Below are 18,420 nucleotides of genomic sequence, written 5' to 3' on the forward strand. Positions count from 1 at the left end.
GAACATTTAATCACTCCTAAAGGAAACACCATAACCATCAATAATCACTCTCCATTTCTCCCTCCCCCAAGGGTCTGGAAGCCTATAATCTGCTCTCTGTCTCTATGAATTTGCCTATTCTGGATATTTCATGAAAATGGAATCGTACAATACATGGTCTTTTATGACCGAGCTCTTTCACTTAGCATAGTGTTTTTAGGGGTCATCCATGTTGAATCATGTGTTAGTATTTCATTCCTTTTTATTGCAGAATAATATTCCATTGTATGGGTGTATCTCATTTAGTTTATCCGTTCCCTAATTGATGGGCATTTGGTTGTTTCCGTCTTTTGGCAATTATGAATAATGCTGCTGTGAATATTCATGTACAAGTTTTTGTATAGACATAGGTCTTACATTTTTTTGCCAATATACCCAGGAGTGGATTTTCTGGGTCATATGATAAATGAATGTTAGACTTTGAGGAACTGCCAGACTTTTGCCAAAGCAATCGCACTATTTTACATTCCCACCAGCACTGCGTGAGAGTTCCAGTTTTTCCTCATCAACACTTGTAATTGCTTATTTTTGTCTTTGTTTTTGTTTCCACCATCCTGGTTGGTGTGAAACTGTATCTCACTGTGGTTTCGATTTGTATTTTCCCAGTGACTAATGATACTGAGCATCTTCATGTGCTTACTGGCCATTTTCATATCATGTGTGTTAATTTTCAGCATAAGAAACAAGATACAAATTTATAAACATCGTATGATCTCAAGATGTTTCAAAAATGCCGAGGAAAATAATCTTACAGGAAACATTGAAAAGTATCGGTGGTGATTGTCTTTGGGTAATGAGATTATGGCTGATCTTAATTTTCATTTTTAATCCCTTCTTTACTCCCAAATGCCCTGCAATGAGTATGAATTACTTTTACCATCTGAGACTAAAGGAAGGAATGCATGATAGGATTTTTAGACTCAGGCCCCACCTCGACATTTGTCTGACCAGGAAGGCACTGGACAGACGGGTGTCATGGCTGACTGGGAACTTGGGTTTCATACGGCTGCATCTCCTGTCACTGGAACCCCTGTGGCTGTAAGGGAGGAGGATGCCATCACAGGAGGACTGTCAGGGAAGGCTTCCCGGAGGCCAGGGAATAGAGCTAAGTTTTGCAGGACAGATCTGCTGTGAGTGGATCAAGAATGGGAGCCATTTCTTTCTGACCTGCAGTATCCATTTCTGCCCGTTCTTGGTCCTACAATCTCCTGTCACCCCCATCAGTCAGCAGATGGGTCCCCAAGGACAGTACCCAGTTCTCATCCTCCTGCCTCCTGCCAAGGAGGAGGGGAGGGATGGAGGGAGATGATTTACTGCATCAGGGGCCCTCACTTGGGCAGGGGATGGGGCAGCAGGCTGAGGGCACAAGAGAGCATACAACGGAGAAGACATAAGAGAAAAACCTAGAACTGAGGAATCTCCACCCTAGAGAAAAACAGGGACAGGGAGCCAAGCAGTCTCCAGAAGAATGAATCCAAAAGGCTAACAGGCACAAGATATGCTCACTTATTAGTTATCAGAAATGCAAGTCTAAACAAGGAGATGTTGCTTTACACCCATTTGTCTTGCAAACATTAAAAAGCTGGGTAACGCCAAGCGTTGGCGGGGCTGCTGGGGAATCTCTTGCAGGCATTCCGGAGCGCAATCTGGTGCCCCTTCGTCACATTACAAAAGGCACCACTGCCCACCCGGCACTTCTGCTCCCCAGTATGTGTCCCGGAGAAAGGCTCCCGGCACAGGTGCGTGAGGGCACGGGCATGTGAACGTTCACCTAGACGCAGGGGGAGGCAGGACGGCCACCTGTGGGCCATGACGCCACGTGGCACGGTAGTCAAAGCAAGCAGGCAGACCAGCACACGGCAACACGGGCCGGTCTCTTAAAAGGCCAGAGTGGAGAGAAAGAACGTTAGAAGCAGGATGAGGCGTATGACCGACAGCATTTATGTAAATTAAAAGTCCAGGCACACAAAACATTGCCATTTTGGAATTACACATAGAAACAAAAATATTCTCACTAAACACATGGGAGTGTTTGCCTGTGGGAGGAGGGGGTGGGAGGAGGGGTAGAGACAAAAGAGAATCCATTTTAACATGAATTCAGTAAGAGGATTCTCCCACAAAGGATGACAATGTCACATGAGGCACGATCACTGCCCGTCTGCACCAGAGGTCCAAGTAAAGTGGTAGACACCCCCCCCCCGCGGTGGGGGCGCTTGGATTCACTCCAACATGTATCTATTCATTTACACATTTATTGGCTCCTCTGGCCTTGGGCTATGGCCCAGACTCTAGGAGGGGGAACATGAGAAGAACAGAGACAGAGGAACCAAGGAAGTCAGAGGTAGACACACAGGGACCCAAGCAGAAAGAGTCAGGGGCAGGACAGGGAGGAAGGGCCACCCCTGCCTGGGGCTGGGCAGCAGCTTGGGTCGGGGCATGAACTGAGGATTCCTAAAGGGGTGCTGGTCCCACTCCTCTGGAGGGCGGTGGACCCAGGTAGCTGCCCAAATTCAGGCGTGGACTCCAGTCGAGTGATGTGGCCAGCCTAACACACAGATGTCAGCACCTTCACCCTTGCACGGGAAGGTATCGTCCCCTTGGCATGAGTCCTCCGGGGTGGCAAAAGTTCAGGATCATGGCCACGCCATCTCCGCGAGATCTCAGTCCTCACCTCCAAGGACAAGAGGAGGATGTTAGGGGGGTCCCACTGCCAGTTCTTTACTCAACTCCAGAAGGGCTGAGAGTGCAGGGAGAGACCATGCAGGAAAAACAGAGACAGGCATTCCTGGGGCAGGAGAAGCCACAGCCACTGCTAAGTACTGCCTCTGGAGGGTACTACTTCCTCTTCCTGTGAGTATTTCTGATCATTCCCTTTGGCTCCTTTCTCTATCTTTTAGCGCTGCCTTTGTCTAGGCCCAGTTTAAGACATTTATGGGCGCTATCTTGAGTTTCTGGCCAAAAAACTGTTATGTCCTCCCCCAAATAGTTTAGACCATCCCCTCCTCTGGGGTTCAGTCCTGCTCCTGCCCACTGAGCTGAATGGTGGCCACTGGGAACCTGTCCAGAGGGCATGACTTGAAGGAAGAGAGGCCTCCAGAACTGCTTGTGAAGCTGCAGTTGAGGGGACTGAGAGTAACCGAAAGAAAAGCCATTTGGGGGGGGGGGGGCAGAGAATGTCTGTATCTTCTCCTCTCCAAGGGGCTGCTGGAGGCGGAGGGGGGATGAGAGGCTGTGACATTTCTGACAGAGCTAAACTAGGCTGTGGTGAGAGACAAATATCTGTTCAACATAAAGGTGAGCTGTCTGGCAACAGAAAGCACCACTGATAGGTAGTAAGCTCCCTGTCTCCAGAGGCATGTAACTGTCTGGTCCCCAAACTTGCTTCCTGGGACAGATCCCTTCACAGTTCTGTCGAATCCCCTTTTCCAGACCCTTCTGCCTCATCCAGGTCTGTTCCTCACCCCTCCCAGCATCCCCCAGAGCCCATGAGCCACTCAGTCAGATACTGCAGTCCTGTGTCTGCACCCAGACACCAGATAACGCGGCAGGAGACACAGAGAGGCTAGGGTGGGAGTAAAGAGTGTCCAAGGGGAGGAAGCCAATCAGAGACAGAGGTGGTGGGAAAGCTGGGAGCAAAGCTCCATAGCAGCCGGGAAGGGTGGGGAGAAGGGGCTTAGTCTCGTCTCCAGCAGAACACAGAGCCCACGGCAAGTCCGTGGCCACCAGAGGGAGCCCGTGACTCTGCCTGTGCACACAGCGGCAGGGCCTGGTTGTCTGGGACACTGAGTTAAATTCTCTCACTTCTCCCCACAAAGCAAGTCTGTCCTAAGGGAAAAATGCAAGGTGTCTTCTGAGCAGGACGCTTTAATGTGCTCCTCTCTGCCATCTTTCCCTCCTACAAGTGCACCAGCACCATGTATCCGTCTGTTCGTGCTTGCCCACCTGTTCTGGCTGTTCTGTCTCTGCGTCTCTCTCACTGGTGCTCTCTCTCAGGGTCCCTGCTCTGCTCTCCATCTTCTGCCCTGTCTCTGCATCGGAATCTATTTCCCTAGCTTTGTATGTCTGTCTCTGACTTTCTTGGTTCCTCTGTGTCTTCTCTCTGTCTCTCCAAGAGCTGCCTCATTCCCTCCCCCACTCTCCCTTTTGTTCAATTTTAGGAATACAGAATTGAGGGATCCTTTTAGCCCACTCATGGATCCCTCTTCTGATTCTAGAGAGATTTTCTCCACCCCTTGCTGAATGGACAGTAGTCTTGGCCCAGTCCAGAGGAGGGGTGGATAAAAGATGTTTACAGGAAGCATTCAGGTTCAGCTTGATCCAGAAACTCAGGACAGACTCCCACAGAGGATCGCAGGACTGAAGGTTTGGGCTGAGCTGGGATTTACAGGGTCTGGGCAGGATAGAGGCAGCCTTAGGACTGGTGGAAGGGAAGGCTTAACCAATGAGGAAGGCCTGAGGAGTCACATACCTCTTGGTTGAGGAAGCAGTACAGGATGGCAACAATGAAACCCTGTGGTGCCAAAGAGAAAGGACCGTGTCACCTGGGCCTGGCCTCAAGGTGTCCACAGTCTTCCACTACCTTCTCCCCTTCCCACATCCAGGCTGTGACTTGGGCCAGGTCTTTGGAAACAGGGATAGCAGACATTCATCATTTACTATGTGCCAGGCATGTTGTCACATGTAATTGTCATAGCAAGCCTGCCAAGGCTGTACTGTTGGCCTTGTTGTCCTGTTTCTCTGATTTTCTTTATTTCTGCGTTCCCCAGGATTGAGCAAAAGCCTGGCACATGATGGGTGCCCAGTAAATGCTGAATAGATTAGATGGATGGATGGATGAATAGATGGATAATGAATAGGTGGATGGATGGGTAGATGCGTGCAGGGATAGTTGAATGAACAGAGAAATGGATAGATGGAATAAAAATAGACAGATGGATAAATGAATAGACGGATGAGTGGCCGGAAGGAAGTATAACCAGCCTGGTCACCCTCGCCCTACCATGAAGTCAACCAAGCCTGTGGGCAGCGGCACTGCCCTCCTGCCCAAGGACTCAGAGGGAAGGAGTGAGTGCTGTGGGGGCCTCACCTGGAAGGAGCCCAGCCCCAGCTCCAGGGGGAGGCGAATGACCAGGCCCACACTATCAGGCAGGAAGTTGAAGATGATGTAGTGAATTCCAAACAGTGGGATAAGGAGAAGGGTAGACTTGGAGAGACGCCTGCAAAAGAAGACAAGCCCTAGACTCTCAAGGCTGGAATCAGACACTCTCACATGCCCCCTCCCTACCTTTACTTCCCTTCCGTTCCCCCATATCAACTCTAGACACCCCAGAGAACTCCCCACATGCACCCTGGGCTTCCTTTCTCCCGGCCTCTGGATTCTGCTGTTCCCCCTGCTAAATGCTCTTGTCTCAACTTATTCCAGTCAAGTCTATGCATCTTTCAAAGTCTAGTTTAAAGACACTTCCTCCAGGAAGTCTTCCCTGACTGTACTCCAATCTCACCATCCATTTAGAAAGGACCTCCTTCTAAGGAGGCTCCTGTAGAAATTGATTCCAGCACTCATCGGCCTACTTGGCTTAGTAACTGGCTGTTTGGAGCCTCCACCCTTCCTGTACTGTGATCTCCCAGGGGGCAGGGACCAAATCTATCCTTTCTCTGGGGACATGGGGAGAGACACAGGACCAGGACCATGAATGCCTAATTGCGAATAAAAAAGAATCATGCTGACTCCTGCTCCAGTTATGTCCCCAGAATCCCCCAAAACACTCACACACACACATAAACATACACACATTACCAGTACTGAGGTGGGGTGTGGAGGCTACCCTGAGCTGGCTCCAGTTTCCTCAGCAGAATGCGGATAATATTGAGAAAAAGCCCAAAGTTCACCTGGAAAAAGAGGCACAGGAAGAAGGTGGAAGGCAAGGGTCAAGGGTGACCCAAATGGCTGGGGTGGGACCTCTTTAGGGACTAGAAACCCTACATCCTTGAGAGGCAGGGATGTGCAGATCATTGCTCTAGACCTTGTTGCCTGGAGACTGGGAGCTCCTATGTGGAGCCCAGGGTCTCGGGGGCTCAGGGTCCCCTTCTATTTCCAGTCCTGGGACTAGAGGGGTAGGAGATCAGGCCTTGCCATCCTGCCTCCAGCAACAATCAGGCTCTTCTCTGGAACAAAATATGTGGTCTTCAATTTACACAACTGCAAAATTGAGAAAAATGTGTATATTCACCCAGGCCATGCAAACTAGCGCTGGCTTCCCTGTCTTCTGCGTGGGAGCAGGTAGGGGTTTGGTGGACAAGGGAGGCTGGCTGAATAAAACAGAGGACACTGGTCCCAGGCACTGACCCCAACAGAAAAGACGATGGGTCCTTTGATGATCCACCAGTAGGGGGAGCTGTCATCCAGGTCCCAGCACCTGGGGAGAGGACAGGCCAGGACTGATGGGGGTGGGTGGGGGTTGTGGGGTGCAAGAGCTCAGTTGCTGGATAGCCCTTTTCTGGGGTACCCATGCCCCTCCCTCCTCTCCTCTCACCAGGCTCCTCCCTCTGGAATTCAAGCCTTCTAACCTCACCCCACTCCCGTCCAGCCTTATCTTGTCTCTCAGACATTTAGGCCCTTTCCAAAGGGGCTCTCCCAGTCCATGCTGGGCTCACCCTTTCTCTCCACTGAGATGGATGAGCTTCTCAAAAGTCAGTCTGTTTGCTGCCTTCTTGCAACACTTTCCTGTTCCAGAGGGCCCCAACTCACAGCCCCCTACCTACTGAGCCCTGGAGCCCTGGGACTCTGTACCCTCTTCCTACCTGGGCTCATGCCCCTTCTGTGCAATCCACAGACTGCGTCTCCAACCCCTACTCAAGCTTTGGAGCTCTCTGAGAGCACACCGGGGGCTCCTCCTTGCCCTAGCTTGGACAAAAGCCATGCTGCCCGAGTGTTCTGTCCATGCCCACGGGGACCCGGTGCAGTTGCGATGAGGGGATCCCGCAGACTCACGCAACATCCTCAAAGGCCAACTTGCAACCCACCCATGTGCTGGTGAAGAGCAGGGGAAGGCCTGTGAGGGTACAGAAAAGACACGAGTAAGGAGTCTGCATCTTGCCCCACCTCCAACTGCCACTGCCACTGCCAGCCACACAGGGCTCTGTGAAGGTGGGACCAAACAAGAACCCAGAGGCCGGGGACCTGGCCCGGACCTCCAACACTTGCTGTAGGACTGCAGGCTGTCCTTCCCCTCTCTGGGCCTTGGGGTCATCATGCGTGAGCTGAGCTCCCTGGGTATCCCCAGCCCCCCACCCCCCTGCCCCCCACAGTGCCCAATCCAGCCCTCAGTGCTCACCCCAGCCAGCAAGAACCAGCCACCAGAAAGCTCTCCATGTGCTGGGCGACGTGGAGGCCAAGAGGCAGGTCAGGTAGACAGCTTCTGCCAGCAGCCAGCTGAAGTTGGTCATGGTGGCGAAATGAGAGGTGGCCACAGAGACCTTGCACAGAACCTGCGGGCCGGGGACCTGGGTGCTTCAGAACCGGGACACCATCGGAGACCCCTCATCTCCCCTACCTGACCCAGGCCCCGAATCCCCAGGTCCTCTCCACCTTGGGCTGCCCCAGAGCGGATGTGGTGGTGTAATGCGGTGGTTAAGAGCACAGTCCTGGGATCCGGACAGCCTAGGTTCAAGTTTACAATCTGGATAACCTCCCCATGCCTAAGCTTTTCATCTGTAAAAGGAAAAACTTCCAATACGTAGCTCATGGCCTCATCATAAGGATTAAATGGAAATGCTACTTTGTTTACTATTACCCCATCCCTCCTGAGCTCAGGCCAATCCCTAGGGCCAAGGATGTGAAACACCATTTATTCATATGTGGCTCCTTCCTGCAAACATACACGCATGTACCCATGCGCGCATTCATTTATTCGCTCATCTGCTGGCGGTGAGGGGCATCGCCTCTGAGCTCAGGTGGCCCAGGCTTGGTCCCACTCCCACCACGCAGCAGCTGTGTGACATCGCCAATTATCCCTCACCTATACATGGGACTAAAAGGGGATGTATGTAGGAAATAAAAGGAGATAATACATGTAAAGCAGTGTAATGCCTGGCGCATCAGTGCTTGATATAATTATTATTGTTATTTCTTTCATTAATGAATGAAGTTCATCTGTTGGTTTGTTCATTTATATATCTGTTCATTTCCAGCTCAGGGTTGGAGTCCCTGTTAAGTGCTGGAACTCCACGCTCTGCCCGGCTTCCTTTATTTTTGGTCTCCTCTCATTCACCCACTTTCTCACCCCTATTATTAACAGGTCCGTGTCTTGGACCTGCCCCAGCTTATCCTGTCTGTGAGATCTGGTTCGCCTGGTCCTCCCTCCTCCCTCCTCCCTCCTCCCTCCCTATCATTGCTGCTGTAGTTTTGGAATCGGCTCCAAAGCCACCTCCTCCCTGAAGCCCCCTCTCCTGCTCCCTCCCAGCTCTCAGCTCTCCAGCTCCATCGACCTGGTGGTCCCATCATCTGGGGCAACAGGGCCTAGGCAGCCTGGGCGCTTCCTGAGGGAGAGACCTGGCTCTGCCCAGCCCCTCACATACCCGCACGCACACAGACAGACAGTGCCCAGGGGAGGTGTGAAGTGAAAGGGCTGGGTGGAGTGAAGGGTGGTCCAGGTGGGAGTAGGGAAGGGGGCCTGGAATGGGAAGACAGACTGGAGGGGAGAGTGGAACAAGGGAAGTGATGTGGATGGGCCCCACAGTCCAGGAAGCGGCAGGACGATTCAGGACTTGACCCAAAGAGGGGTGGGGAGGGGGAGGGGTGCTTTCCTGCCCAGTCATTGGCAAAGCCGGAGCCCAGGGTCAGCCCACAGGACTGGACAGGCACCTGCGGGCACATCTATGTCTCTAACCCAACATCGCCTCCCCGACCCACACCAGCACCCCCAACCACGACTGTTACAGTGGAGAAGCTGCAGTGGTCGGTGTTCTCGCTGTGAAAGAGGGTGGCATCTTTCAGGAACACAGCTCCCGCCTTGAGGATAAAGGTGGTGAACAGCTGGGTGTGGATGTAGTTCCTGGGGCAGTGAAGCCTCCTGGAGGGGACAGGGGGAAAGGTAGGAGAGGGGATTCTGGGGTGCTTACAGCAGGCTTGGGGAGGCTGAGCAGGGCGGGAGGTGAACTAAATTGACTTGGATTGGATTGGATCAGGCTGGATTGGACCAAGTTGAACTTGGGGCTTCAGCTTTAGCCTTGCAAGGCAGCTGGGCTCAGTGTAGGTGAGGGGACAGAGGGTAGCAGTCCCTGCCTTCAGGGAGTTCATAGTCTGGAGGACAGAGCAGAAACTGACAGGGTTCTACCCAGGAGAGCCTCCTGGATGATCAGAGAGATGAGGCTCACAGCACAGGCCAGGCTGGGGGATCGGACTCAGAAGTTAGGGGGGCTTAAGAGGGGCAAAAGTCAAAGGGTTGAAATAGTCAAGAAGGCTTCATGGAAGTGACAGTGAGGTTTCTTAAGGCAGATGAGAGCTGAGTTTTGAATTTTGACAGACATGAAGACATTGAGAAAGAAGGAGGCAGGCATTCCAAGCAAATAAAGTTCCCACACGAGCAAAGGTGCAGAGGTGGGAGCCCGTCCCTGGAGTGCTAAGGGGTGGGTCTCCTCGAGGGGAAAGGGAAAGGAAAGGTTAAAAACGGCCCTGGAACCAGATCTGGGAACGTCTTGAGCATCCAGGCAAGGATTCAGGTTTAGTGCTGTGGATGACCAGGAGGCAGGATGGGGATGGCGAACCTGAGAGTCACCAGGATGGCGATGGCCACGAGGAGGGCCACGGCAGAGACGCTGTGGCCCAGGGTGTAGACGATCCTCACGGTGGAGAAGTAGGATTTCTGGGGAGGGTGGAGAGGAGGGGATCTCAGCCACTGGGCCTTTGAGGAAAAGGATGCTTGACCGTCAAGAAGGTGAAGCTTTCGATTCTACCCGGAACCTGCTCACAGTGGGGCAGGGCTGTCCATGGGGACACGGCAAGCTCCCTCTAGGAACTGGTGTTTGTTACAGCCTGTCGGCTGGTGAGGGAAGGGGCAGGGGGCTTAACTCTCCCTACTGCTGTTCCGGGGGTGGGGAGAGGCTGCCACAGAAGCTGCACATCCCTGGGGAGTGATGAAGCCCGGGAGGAAGTCGGGCTTGTTTATTGACATCCAGCTAGCTCACCAGCTTGAGAACATGACGTCCCCAAACAAAGGGGACAGCCAGGGACAGGTGCGAAGGAAAAGCTCTTTTCATGACCAAGTATTTGGGTCAATCAAAGTCCAGCAAGGACCCCGGAGACAGAGACAGATGGTGTGGGTTGAGGGAAGGGAGCGAGAACCCAGCTCCCTGAGGACGTAGACAATCCCTCCCCTCTCTGACTCAAGTCTTTTTATCTGAAAAGTGGTCAGACTCATGCTTTCCCTTCAGGGCTGGGGAAAGAGATTCAGGGTAATGGGTGTGAAAGGCCCTGCTCAACTCAAAACTGTGGGGGGTGCCGGCTAGATGAGGGTCACTGCCATCACCCTGGGCTTCAGTACCCCTCACTTGCCCACAACTGTGCACACCGCTCTGGACTGAGGACCAGAGAGGGCAAGAAGCTTGCCCAGGACCATTAGGAACTTTTGCTTCTCAGAACCACTCCAAGCTCCCTGCCCAGAGGCGTGGGCACAGAGAGGGTACCCCAAGGAGATGGTGGCCAGCACATCTCCCACTCTGCCCTCTGCCTCCCCTCTTCCTCCTAAGCAACATGGCCCACCTGTTATCCTTAAGCAAATTAACAAAAGACCCCGATCTTCCAGATGCTGTCATCTTCCAGAAATGAGCTATAATTAATATTCCAACCTGCTGGCTGCAATGGCAGTGGTGGCCCCTACCTGTACAAACAACCTGTACAAACAACCATGGCGACCCTAAGTCTAAGACACCAGGAGCCTCTCACCTCCTCAGTCAGTAGATCCAAGGGTACAGGGCAGGCCTCAGGATAAGGCGGGAAGGGCTCCGACCAGCCCGTGATGGTGCAATCCCGCTTCACGGCCCCTAGGAGACAAGCAGAGATGGAGAAGCAGAGGCTGATCAGGACAACTGCCCACTCCCTGGGAGAGATGGGGGAGCTGAAGGGTGACCCTGGCAGGTCACAGACAGCCCCTCTCGGCAGCAGAGAAGGGGAGCCTTCTCCCCAGAGGCCAGCGGTCCAGGTCCAGCCTGCTTGGGACACATTCTGGGAACTTTCTCTCTGTCCTCGGACTCACCATCTGTTAATTGAGAGAATAGTTCCCTTGAGGAGCAGACCAGCGAGTTAGGCCCCCACATCCTACAGGCAGTGGGGAGGAAGGAGGCCCTCTCTGCCCTTGGAGGGACTGTCCACCCCAGACACCCAGGCAGAGGAGGTGAGACAGAGCAGAGGGTGCCCTTCCACCCACCTCCCACGAGGCAGCTGGGAGCATCTTAGCAGTCAGACGGTCTCTGTCCCCTCCACCCCCACAGCCAGCTCTCCTGCTGACATCCAGAGAGCATCCATTCGGTGCTAGGCCCAGAGTAAGCACTGCCATGCTCTGATCACTAACCCTCCCCCTCCGTGCAGTTACTGCTCTTGTCTTCCCCAGGTCACAGGTCAGGAAGCTGAGGGCCAGGAGGGAGACTGCCTTGCCCAAGGTCACACTGGAAGAGGGAAAGGGGGATGGTGGTGCTCAAATCCAGGTCTGCCTGACCCAAAGCCAGAGATGTGTCTACCATATTCCGTCACCACCAGATGGAACCACCCGACCTCCACCCCCACTGCCAGCCCCACCGCCACACCCAGCACCCCTCACCTGGCTCAGAGCTGAAGTGAGAGAAGAAAGCCGGACAGGGGAGGGTTACCCACTCGCTGGAATCTGCCGTTGGCCAGCACAGCAGCCCATCCCAGGTCCTAGGGCAGCCTAGACAGCCAGGTGGGAGCAGAGCAGACTCAGCCCAGGGACGGGCTTGTCCACTATCCTGAGTGGTGAGGCTGGAGGAGATAAAGGAACCTAAGAAACCACCTCCTCCTCCCTCCCAAGCCCCACACCTGAGGTGATGTTGGGCGTGCCCCCTGCTGCTTGCAGACAGGCACGCTCCTCCTCTCTCAGCTGGGAGATGAAGTCACACTCTGGGAGCACCTGGCCCAATACCTGCAGGAGAGAGGTCATGGGATGAACCAAGCCAAATGCATGCTCCTTCTGGGTTTGCTGGGCACAAAACCTGAGGATAGTGACAAGGCTTGACTCATTTCTGTGGCCCTGGTCCTAAGCACAGCGCCCAGCTCACGGTACTTACAAGTGCACTTAATGGCTGTTTGGACAGAAGGCAGGGAGGGAGGGAAGACAGATAGAGATTTGGATGGAGGCTTCCTCTTTTCATCTCGTGGAAGTAAGTTCTGAGACACATTAAACAAAGGTCTGCAGAGTCTCACGTTGATGGCCAACTCAGTAACACATCCACATCCATATATAATGGCCTCTTTTCCTTGTTTTACTCCCCTGCGCTGCACTCTGGTTCCCTGAAAACAGCTCTGCATAAAGTACTTTGGTAGACACAATAATGCTCCCCTGCTCCCCACAAATGTCCGGATCTAAATCCCGGAAACCTGTGAATATGCAAACTTACAAAGAGACTTTGCAGATGTTTTTAAGTTAAGGATCTCGAGATTATCCTGGATTATCTGGGTGGACCCAACATAACCATGAGGGTTTTTATAAGAGGGAGGCAGGAGGGTCAGAGTCGGATAAGGAGGTATGGTGACAGAAGCAGGGGTGTGTGTGAGTGTGTGTAAGAGAGAGAAAGAGAGAGGTGAAGATGCTACACTGCTGGCTTTGGAGGTGGAGGAAGGGGTTCTGAGCCAAGGTACACAGGCGGCATCGAGAAGCTGGAACAGGCCAGGAAGTGGATTCTCCCTACAGTCTCCAGAAGCGAGTGCAGCCCTCCCAACACATTGATTCTAATCCACTGGAAACCATTTTGGACTTCCGACCTCCAGAATTGTAAGACAGTAAATTTGTATTGTTTTAATTCATTAAGTTGGCGGTAACCGGTTACAGCAGAGACAGGAAACTCATACAACTACCTACACAGATGTCTTTGTCCCGGGCTCTGCTTTCAGAGGTACCCTGACAAAGGCATGTGGGGAAATGGGTAGGTTAGCAACTGAAAGGGTGGATGGATAAAGGAATGAGTACGTGGGTGAGGCGAAAGAGCAAATGAATGTGGATTCACGGGTGAAGGAATGGAAGACTGGGTAACCGCATGGCTGGCTGGTGGCATGGGCGTGTCTACATACAATAGATAGGCGAGTATGTGGATGGACGGACGCAGGCAAGGATGCATCGTAGGCGGGTGGACAGGTGGAGGATGAGGGCATGCACATAACGATGGGTGGACAGGTGGGTAAAGGATAGACAGATGGGGGGATAACTGCCCTGATGTGTGGCTCAGCAATCACAAAGGATCGCAGTTCTAGTTTTCCAGAGCCTGGTGCTGCCCCGTGACCACAGGGAGTCATCTCTGGAGGCTGCTGGTGGGGGAAGCTTTTTTTCTGGGACTCCTCTAGCAATATTTCTGAAAGTGTGTCTCATGAACCAATTGGAGACCAACTGGGATGGAGCCAAGAATATGCAGAGATCTGCGGCTGGATCTAGGACTTGGCATTTTAACACGTTCTCCAGGGAGCTGGGAGTCAAAGGCAGGAATTCTTAACACCTCTCCCTTCCACTGCCCCAGCCTGGAGAAGAACCAACATTGACTGTCCCATGGGCTATAGCCCCGGATACGTGTGGGGGAATCCAATTTTATAAGACTTGTTCTTTATACTGTGAATGGTCTACGGCACACTTTTCTTCTTTACAACATGCAAATCCAGTTCAATCAGTGTAGATTTCTGTCCCCAGGGATCTCACGGGGGAGGAGCGGAGCAAGGAAGGAAGCTAAGACCTGGTCCCAATAGAGCCAATACAAAACTGCTCAGAGGCAGGACAGGCACTGGGGTGGGGGGCTGGCCTTGGCACAGGGACTGAGGTGGCATTTGAGCTGGACCTGAAGAAAAGGGAGCATTTTTTAAAAGTGGTGAGGAAAAGAGCATTCAAAGAAAACAGCATGTGCACAGAGAAGGGAGTGGGAAGATGCGCCTGAGCTGTGTCAGCGGCGAGCCCTGCTCACGGCCATCCTCACACCCACCTGCACCAGATGCACACGTGCACACACACGTACACACGAGCCCTCCATGTCTGGCCCAGAGTCCATGTCAGCAGGTGTTTAATTAATCCCTAGTGTCCTCTCACAGAGATGCCGGCATGGTGAATGGCACAGTGGAGGTGAGACAGGGGCTGGGGTCACAGAGGAGGGACTTCAAACACCAGAGTGGGGACACTGAACAGTGGGAGACCACATGGAAGGGACACAAGGACCTCTCCACAGGCCGGTGGGCTAGGAGAGGACATGGAGACCCAACCCAGAAAGTAGGATCACCCCCACCAGCCCTGCCCTTGCAGGGGAGAACACTCCTGTCCTGACCTGCTGACCCCGTTCCCCAAAATCCAGCTTGAGCTCAGCTCTACTATCTCCTGCTTGGGCTCCTGGGCCTCAGGTTGCAGATTCCACCTGTTGCCCCAGTTATGGGTCTCCAACCTAGTGGTGCCCCACATTCATCTCTTGGCTTCCTCTCCAGGACTCAGTGACCCAGGAGCCATCTCAGAACAGAGCCTGTCTTGTTTCCCCCGCATGTCCCCAACAGCAGTCTGATTGTCAGAAGGGGGAAGATGGGGAGGGCAGGCGAGCCTGATACAGGACTTCTTTGCACAGCCAGCCTCACAGTAACCCCGGGGAGCTCAGGGGGCTGCGGGCTCCATCTGCCCTTCCTTCTCCCTCATGTGCAGAGCCCTGTCCCTTCGTGGGACACCTTCTCAGGGCCTGACCAGGGAACCACTGAGGCCAAAGGAATGGGGGCCGCTAGTGGGAAGCCTCCCACCGAAAGGATAGACAGAAAGCCCCCGCGCTTCCTAAAGGAAGGAAAATTCAGGGCAGCCCAACTAATGACCCAAACGTGTGGTCACAGGTGGAGAGTGTAGGGTTGGGAAGAGGTGGAACCGGGGGTTCAAGACTAACCCAAACACTCTTGCTGAGTCACCCCTACTCCCTGGGGCTCCTGGATCACCCCGCCCACATACTGGACCCCACTCCCCCTGAGGGGAGACTGCATCACCCTGCACACCTTGGCCTCACTGGCCGTGACCACGGCTGACCTGGGGTCCGTGGTGGATGGGAGACAGGGATTTAGTGCTAGCCTTGGCAGTGGTACCAGTCACTGAGTGACTCCATAGGCTCTCGGTTCCCCCTCCTGAAAATAAAGTATTTGGTGTGGGGTGCACACAGATGAGGGGAGGAGGTGACCTGAGGGGAGGAGGTGCCCTGAAGGGAGGGCAGCAGAGGTTGCCTGTGTTGTACCTCATTCCCAGTCTTTGACAAGGCAGATACCTCTCCATGCACAGCAGCCCTGGCGAGCAGATAATCTCTTCTTTCACAGGAGAGATGAGTGAGGCTCAGGAAGGGTGAGGAACTTGGCCAGGTCACACAGCTAGTTTCAAAGCGCCAGGATTCAAGCCCAAAGTCCGTGCACTAGGGGCAGGTGCGGCATGGTGCCTGGGAGGTGCGCCACCCCACCGTCCCAACCACACACACACACAAACACACACACACACACACACACACACACACCAGTGGAGGAGGAGGGAGACCTCAGTCCGCATGTGATCCTGGGAGCCCCCGGGAGCCACAGCTTCCTACCTGGTACCTGTGTCTCCTGTCCTGGTCCTTGCATCATTTGTGCTAACTCTGGGAAAGCATGCTGGGGAACTGTGGCACATTTAGGGAGGGCTCCCCTCCTGGCACCCCATTCACCAGCAATTCTAGGCCTCCAAGCAATATCTGACTGTTGAAAGCTTCTCGGGCCCCAGGGCATGCCACGTGAGGAAGAGTGCCCCAGGTGCCGGAGGGGAGCAGCTGTTCCCCACTTACCACCCAGGCCCACTCAGTCCCTGGCCGCGCCCTCTTCAAAGGAAGCAACCAAATGGGAGTGTGGCTCCAGGGGTCCTGGGAATAGGGAGGGCTCTGGAGAGCTTGTCAGAGGGGGGAATGTGGAGGAACTGGGGATGCACCGCCTAGAGAAAGAGAAGACTTGGAGGCACTGTCTTGGGGCAGACAATCCTGTGGTCCCCAGAGAGCGTAGACAGGCCGTGGGGAAACAGCAGAGAGACAGACTCAGCTCAGCCCCAGGAAGGGCGTTTTAATAGTCAGAGCTCCCCAGAGAGGAGCAGGCTGCCCGGGAAGGGGAGGGGAGGGGAGGGGAAGGAGGAGCCACTGGTATCAGGAGCTCTCCAAGCCACAGCCTGCTTGGTAGCGGGACTCCTGCACTGGGGAGGGGTAGTGGGGCCCCCACCAGGCTCCAGGTGGACCTCAGTATGGCCCTGTGGCTCAGATCTAGAGCCCAGCGGGAGGGGCAGGGGGTCTGAGCTGGCTACTCACGATCTGTAAGGGGATCAGCAAGCAGAGGACACAGGCGCCCCACACCCTGCCATCCATGGTGGGATCTCAGCAGCGCTCCGTGAGCCTGGGCTTCTCCCCACTGTCCCCTCCTGCCACCGCCGCCAGCGCACCCTCCGCCTCCCCTTCACAGGTGGCTGTTTGCATAGGCAGGAGCCAGCAAAGGGGACAGAACTGGCTGCATATTCACCAGGATTACAGGACACTGTGCCCAACCCAGCCCTGGCCTTGGGCTGGGACGCCACGTTCCCAGCAGGGAGAGGCTGAGCCCCCAGAGCTCCTTGCACTGTCTGAAGTCAGCCTGTGTGTCTGTCCTAATAGCAAGGGCACAGAGAGGTGACAGCCACAGGACACCTCTTGCCCCAGTAGGTCCGTATTCTTTACCAGCCCTCTGCTGGCCCACCCTGGAGAGATTCACCCCAAAATGAAGGAGACTCAGAGAAGGAGAAAATGACCTGAGTCCACCCTCAGGGAGCTCCCAGTTTGGTTGCAATCCCACCGTCATCCACAGCACTGGAGGGCGAGCTCAGGGCCCTGGGGACCCAGGAGAGGTGGGGGCAGGGTGTCAGTGGGGGCTGGAAGGTAGGAATGAGCTTAGAATAGAAAACATAACCATGAAGCACCCGCGTGGGCTCGCCAAGACGATGTCACATCAGCAAAATCTCGTTTCTTTTCCCAGCAAGGATGCGAGCCTGGATGGCGGAGTGAGGTCTGCAGGTACCAAGGCTCTGGGCTTCACATGGGGGCTTGTCAAAGTCTCTCCAGACGTCCCCACAGCAACAGAGAAAAACAGGAAGTTTGTAAGAAGATAAGTGGAGCTAAACCTGAGTGGGGCAAAACCACTGTTATCAGGGGCAGGAACAAGAGGACCTACCCAGCAGCTTGAATTATTTTGCATATTCACTACCTGGTCATTTTTATTATAGTTTTAGTCTTTAAAACATAGGATCCCACTTGGCCAGGCTAAAGACCATGTTCTAAATTAACCTGGCTCCTGCACAGCACTGGGGGATTGGAAAGCACATTTGATCTTCGAGGGCCCTGAATGCCTGGTACCTGGCTGGTCCTGCATTCCCAGAGCTTGCTGGGCTGGGCGCTGTGACAGAGACATGTTTACAGCCTGACACGAATCACGAATGAGAAAGCTCCTCACCCCCGCCACATCGGGACTGAGGCATCGTTTGACATCAGCAGGGCTCTATTTTTCCATTTGTATTCATCACCAACAGGGAAAAATATTTTGAAAAGAACACACGAAGTGTCCGCAGCCCCAGACACTCCAACCCTTTGCACAAGCATTTTTACGTGCTTGGCTTTGACCTGGGGCAGGTCTCGCCCCGCACGAAGCTTGCATGTGTGCAGGATGAAGCGGATCCCTTCTGTTGACAGGCTGAGTGAGGATGCAGCGCCGGGGAGCAGAGCACTGAGCAGGTGTAGCTTAAAGGGAAAGCCAGAGCCCCTGTCCCTTAGCTGCAGAGAGGCAACAGCCCGAGGATAAACACTGCAATTATTCATCACTGGCAATTAGTGTCAATTAATATTACTGAGGGTTAATAATTGATCTTACTATTCCTCCTAATTATTATTATCTAAATTAATGATTCTTAACAAGGAGCAATTTTGTCCCCCCAGGGAACATTTAGCAATGTCTTAAAGATAGTTTTTATTATCACCGCCAGGGATCAAGGGTGAGGAGGACGAGGTGCTATTGATACAGAACAGATAAAAACCAGGGATGCTGTTAAACATCCTTTAGCTCAGATTTATGAAATATAAATTCTAGACTTCAAGTCCCAACTAGAAAACAACAAAATAATAAGATTTTTTCCC

The 18,420-nt window shown here is 53.6% G+C and overlaps 1 protein-coding gene across 1 annotated transcript; it reads right to left on the minus strand.

Annotated features, from left to right (window-relative positions):
* Positions 1-2,278: 2,278 nt before the first annotated feature.
* On the minus strand, positions 2,279-16,798 carry GHRHR (growth hormone releasing hormone receptor). Its single transcript, XM_032484385.1, has 13 exons — positions 16,573-16,798; positions 12,089-12,191; positions 11,853-11,960; positions 10,982-11,079; positions 9,805-9,902; positions 8,978-9,110; positions 7,374-7,527; positions 7,031-7,091; positions 6,386-6,455; positions 5,837-5,928; positions 5,126-5,255; positions 4,508-4,549; positions 2,279-2,710 (listed from the first exon to the last, which is right to left on the minus strand). Exons 1-13 carry the CDS (start codon positions 16,627-16,629, stop codon positions 2,585-2,587), a joined length of 1,272 nt encoding a protein of 423 aa, XP_032340276.1. The 5' UTR covers positions 16,630-16,798; the 3' UTR covers positions 2,279-2,584.
* Between the last annotated feature and the right edge of the window lie 1,622 nt (positions 16,799-18,420).

The sequence above is a fragment of the Camelus ferus genome, chromosome 7 (genome assembly GCF_009834535.1).
Source record: "Camelus ferus isolate YT-003-E chromosome 7, BCGSAC_Cfer_1.0, whole genome shotgun sequence".
NCBI lineage: Eukaryota > Metazoa > Chordata > Mammalia > Artiodactyla > Camelidae > Camelus > Camelus ferus.